The sequence below is a fragment of the Grammomys surdaster genome, unplaced genomic scaffold (assembly GCF_004785775.1).
Source record: "Grammomys surdaster isolate TR1022 unplaced genomic scaffold, NIH_TR_1.0 62, whole genome shotgun sequence".
In the NCBI taxonomy this organism is placed as follows: Eukaryota; Metazoa; Chordata; class Mammalia; order Rodentia; family Muridae; genus Grammomys; species Grammomys surdaster.
In genome coordinates, this window is record NW_021604564.1 from 12,718,490 (window position 1) to 12,724,255 (window position 5,766).

The 5,766-nt window shown below is 41.7% G+C and overlaps 1 protein-coding gene across 4 annotated transcripts in view; it reads left to right on the forward strand.

Moving 5' to 3' along the window:
- Pld1 (phospholipase D1) overlaps window positions 1–5,766 on the forward strand; it is a 196,118-nt gene that overhangs the window by 85,992 nt on the left and 104,360 nt on the right. For all 4 annotated transcript variants that reach the window (XM_028763312.1, XM_028763305.1, XM_028763299.1 and 1 more), the window contains one exon: window positions 1,888–1,953. In XM_028763312.1, coding sequence (XP_028619145.1) covers window positions 1,888–1,953 — 66 coding nt within the window. The remainder of the gene's footprint in view (window positions 1–1,887; window positions 1,954–5,766) is intronic.

Below are 5,766 nucleotides of genomic sequence, written 5' to 3' on the forward strand. Positions count from 1 at the left end.
TGTGTGTGTGTGTGTGTGGGGGGTGTATGTGTAGTGATCAGAAGACAACTTTGTGGAATCAGCTTTTTCCTTCCATATTGTTTTATGGCTTCCCAAGGTCTTCAGGCTCATGTAGGAAGCACTTTTACCTGCTGGCCCCTCTCTCTGGCTCTATTGTCTGCCTCTTTCCTCCACTGATTGATGGCTGACCTGGTGGCTCTAAACTTAGGCATCTTCTGGGCTACCAAGCCAAGGAAGTGGCACACTGCTTGCTGGTGGCTACATGCTGGGACAGCCATCTTCCCAAATGGAACTTCCCTGGGCTTGGGGAGAAAAGAAGTCTCTGCATATTCTAGAAGGTTCTGAGACCTACTTTTAAAAAGCAAACAACTCCACTGATTTGTTTTGATTTCTAATGGCTCATTTAAAAATATATATAAAAACCATATTCCTGCCTCTTAGAAGGGACAATTATTGTCTGAAATCAGTAAGATGGAGCACAAACACAGGAGACAGAAGACACAGGTCAAGGGGCATTTCTGTACACTCCGATTCAATGACTGCTGCTACCATGGTATAGATTAGCGGATTAGTGATTTTGTTTTCATTTTTTCTCAGTTCTGTCTTAGAATCTGAAATGATGTCCTGTGCACTGAACACCTGACTTCTTCCTTTCCAGTTGTCATCTTGTTTGAAATCTTTATAGAAGATAAAGATTTGCTTTTGAAGTGCATCTGCATAAAATGATACTGTTCAGTTTGGGGTGACTGTATGTGCATGGATGAGTCCAGTTGCAGATGATGATAGAAACGAACACTTCATGATCTAATGAGTGTGATTGACATGTGTTGATTGACATGTGTCACCTCATTGTCCTAAGCCTGTAACCCATACCACATACACACACACACATGTTGACATGTTTGAGCCAGCCAAGATACATTTTACTGGGAAGTCTTTTTCATTTTCTTTTAACAAACCCTCTTTTCTTGACAAATTTTATGTTGTCGTATATCTTTGAATTAATTAAATGTTAAAGTTGAAAAAGATACAGATTTGAGTTAGAAAGAAAAGATTTAAAGTGACCAATTCTGGAGTTGCTAGGGCTGTGTGTGGCTCAGGTGGTAGAGGGCTTCCCTAGAACACCCAAGTCCTGGGTTCAATTCCGAGTACCACATAAGCCAGGTGTTTTGACATGCCTGTAATCCCAGCTTGGAAAGATTAGAAGTATAAGGCTATCCTTGGCTACATAACAAAATTGAAATCAGTCTAGTCTACATGAAACCCTGTTATAAACAAACAAACAAACAAACAAACATAATTTGCCTATTACAAGTAATCTTGTTCTGATAACAAGGATTAAAAACTCTGCTCTGGTCTCATCACCTTGGCCTAGGGGAAAAGCCTCTGGACATGCCTGGGGGGAATTTTCTAGATTAGGTTTATTGAGGGCAAAGCACCACCTTAACCTTGGTTAGCGCCATTCAGCGAGCTAGGGTTCTAGACTGAATAAAATGAGTGAGCTGAACGCCAGCATTCACCACGCTGCCTCGGGACTGTGAGTGCAGTGTGTTCAGGCAGCTCCCATGCTTACGCCATGGAGGACTGTGTCTCTTCAAAGTGTAAGCCAGAATCAACACTTTCTCATCAGGTATTGTGTCACAACAATGACAGAAACAACAACTGCAAAGACCTAAGCATATTGAAAGTAAAATATTAATAGCAAGAAGAGGTTTAGCTTGCACTCCAAGAGAACAGCGGGTATTATGCATACTGCCTAATGATAGAGTGTAATAAAATGACTCACAGATGTTAGAATGAGACCTGATATCATCGTTGTCACTGCTGAAATTTTCTACAGACATGATTATGTTTAACCATATCCGAACTATTTTTTTTTTATTGTAGAAGCAACTGGAAGATTACTTGACAAAAATACTAAAAATGCCCATGTACAGAAACTATCATGCCACGGTAAGTACCCTTCAGTGGCCTTGAAGATCCTAAAGGGTAGCTAACTTTTGGGTAATTCCATGAATGTAAGTGCTTTAGGTTCCTGAGTTACACTAAATTAATGAATGCCAAATTGCTTTGGCAGTCTGGATCCAGTTTATAATGATGACCCTGCTGTTTTTAAAATACTGAGTAAATATTGAAAATGTCTGTAGCGATAGATTCAAATGAGGCTGAAATGCTACTGTGGGCGAGAAATCTAGAAGTTAGCCCTCTTCTCTCTACAGGTTTTTAAAATGAAACCAAAAAGCGTTTCAGTGCAGACAGTCAAGCATGGTTGTGTACCCCAGATTAGACAGCGTAATTCAATTGCCATCCGATTGACTCATGTGTTCTCATGACAGTGAGAAGCATGGAAGACCAGGAAGAGAAAGACCTCTTACAAAAAGAACAGAGAGAAAGTTGGTAGGCTTAGGAGCCACAGAGACTGAGCCTGGGAGGGCTGCAGCCAGCCAGCAGAAGGAAGCAGGCTTTGCAATGTCAGCAAACAGAGTGCTTTGCTTTTGAAGAGGCCCTTGAATGGGGAGTGGGGTGGTTTTCAAAGATTAGCTTTCAGTTCTGCTTCAGTCTGAACAATGGCAATGGCCTGGATTGTAATATTTTCTCTCTGGCAGCTCAGACTGTGGCTGTGAGGTTGTCCACACAGAAGTGCGACTTGCCCTCTGGCTTAGAGAATGGTGGACCATAAGCACTGAGGAAGGGAAAGTGCCTGCCTCTGCTGTTTCCTGTGGAGGAACTGCTCTACTGCTGTCTGCTGGTCTCCCTGTACACACACACACACACACACACACACACACACACACACACACACACACACACAGCCTGAGCCAGGCCTCTGGTGCTTCCTTCTCTGGTGGCCTGCAGTTCAGTGCCCATGGACTTGAGGAGCCTTTCAAGGCTTTGCAAGCCTGGAAGCTCAGGAAATCTAGTCATTTGAGTCTCACCTGAGACTCTCAAGAGGAGGAGGATGGGAGGAGTCTTATTCCATCCTGTGGTGGCAAAATCACTTGGTGGCCAAACCCTGTTCAGCTGTGTTCTCTGAGCTCAGACCTGTTACCCGCCCTATGCAGATTCCTGCAAAGGTGGCGTAAATCCCACACACAGCGCCCCCTTCCTCTTGCTTTTCTGCCTATGACTTGATCTGCACCATTTCTCAGGGCTTGGAGTAGTGCATGTTGAGTTCAGTCTTTTCTCTTTCCAGCTGCATTATTACATTTTAGATTATGATATTTATCAAGAAATTGAGTATATGTTAAAGAGATGTTTAGTTTAATTACTTTTCCAGTCATAAAAATCTTTCTAAACTGAAGCCACATTATATTTACAAACCCCAGGGGACCTTATAAGCACTGCTTTGGGAGGACAAATCCATCTAACAACCTGATGAATGTACTCCTCCCCCCCCCACTTCTTTCTGATGGCTGGCCAGATACACCCTTCAACAGCAGAATCCTCCAGGATTCACTGAGATTTTCCTTCATGGTAAATTTCACCCGGTCTCAAGACTAGATACATCAGCCGTGTGTCATTTTGAAAAGTTATGTTACTATCTATGTGTTTCCTGTAATAACTGAGAAATATTAAATAAGTCCCAACTGCAAAGGGCATTTTCAATTTATTTATTTATTTTACAGATGTAACACACTTATACTTTACAAAGCAAGCCTATTTGAAGTTAACTCAAGTCTTTTTCTTTTTTGCCTGGCATATGCTTGTGTAGGGGTTCACATATGTGCATGTGTAGAAGCCAGGGGTTAACATCATATGGCTTCCTCCATCTATCTCTGACTGACCTTTTGAGACAAGCTCTCTCCCTGAACCCACAACTCACCCTTTAGCAAGGTTGGCTGTCCATTGAGCTCCCCTCTCCCAGGTCCAGGATTCAAAGCATTCACTGCCATAGCCAGCATTTTATATAGGTGCTGGGGTCAGAACTCAGGTTCTCAAGATTACATGATAAGTACTTTACCTACTGAACCATCTCCTCATCCCTGAACTCAGGTCTTTTAAACAAACCATGGACTGTTTAACTGTAGGACTGTACAATGCTGGAGGCTGGAGATGTAGTTGCATTTATAGAGTGCCTCCTCTGGAGTTCAAGAACTGCACAAACCGGCTGTGATGCTGTGTGCCTGCAATCCTGGAACTCAGGAGGTTGAAGGGAGCAAGGGAATCACAAAGCCAACTACATGGTTTGAAGTCAGCATAGATTGATTTCACAAAGATGAGATTCCATCTTAAGAAAAAAACAAAAAGCATACTGTCTTGGATGCCTATATGTATTTTTCTTAACCAGTAGTTTGTATGATTCTCATCAGGAAGATTTGGTACATAAATTGCCATGCTACTGTGCATTTTGAGCACAGTTAAATGACTTTAAAGAACCAGGAAAGATTTGCTGCTATAGTATTGGTGAGAGAGGAATAAACCAGAGGGAGCTGGGCTAGGCTTCAAAGCACTGGGCTTTAGTTTGCTCAGAAGCTTTTGAAGCCAGCCATGCCTGGCTAGTAGTTAGTGTGTTTTTTTTCCCCTTAAGATTAAAATCTAGACGTTGAACACAATGCCCAGTTTCCAAGAAAAGGCCAAGAAGTGACGGGAGCCCATGGCAGGTGGCCCTCACTGATGCTGAGAAAGCATTTGATAAAATTCAACATCCCTTCATGATAAAAGTCTTGGAAAGATCAGGAATTCAAGGCCCATACCTAAACATAGTAAAAGCAATTTACAGCAAACCAGTAGCCAACATCAAGCTAAATGGAGAGAAACTTGAAGCAATCCCACTAAGATCAGGGACTAGACAAGGCTGCCCACTCTCCCCCTACCTATTCAATATAGTACTGGAAGTCCTAGCCAGAGCAATTAGACAACAAAAAGAAGTCAAAGGGATACAAATAGGAAAGGAAGAAGTCAAAATATCACTATTTGCAGATGATATGATAGTATACTTAAGTGACCCCCAAACTTCCACCAGAGAACTCCTAAACCTGATAAACAACTTCAGCAAAGTGGCTGGTTATAAAATCAACTCAAACAAATCAGTAGCCTTCCTCTACATGAAAGAGAAACAGACTGAAAAAGAAATTAGGGAAATGACACCCTTCACAATAGTTGCAAATAATATGAAATACCTTGGTGTGAATCTAACCAAGCAAGTGAAAGACCTGTACGACAAGAACTTCAAGTCCCTGAAGAAAGAAATCGAAGAAGATCTCAGAAGATGGAAAGATCTCCCATGCTCATGGATTGGCAGGATTAATATAATAAAAATGGCCATCTTGCCAAAAGCAATCTACAGATTCAATGCAATCCCCATTAAAATCCCAACTCAATTCTTCACAGAGTTAGAAAAGGAAATTCTCAAATTCATATGGAATAACAAAAAACCCAGGATAGCGAAAACTATTCTCAACAATAAAAGAACCTCTGGAGGAATCACCATTCCTGACCTCAAGCTGTACTACAGAGCAATAGTGATAAAAACTACCTGGTATTGGGGTACAGAGACAGGCAGGAAGATCAATGGAATAGAATTGAAGACCCAGAAATGAACCCACACTCCTATGGTCACTTGATCTTTGACAAAGGAGCTAAAACTGTCCAGTGGAAAAAGGACAGCATTTTCAACAAATGGTGCTGGTTCAACTGGAAGACAACATGTAGAAGAATGAAAATTGATCCATTCTTATCTCCTTGTACAAAGCTCAAGTCTATGTGGATAAAGGACCTCCACATAAAACCAGATACACTGAAACTAATAGAAGAGAAGGTGGGGAA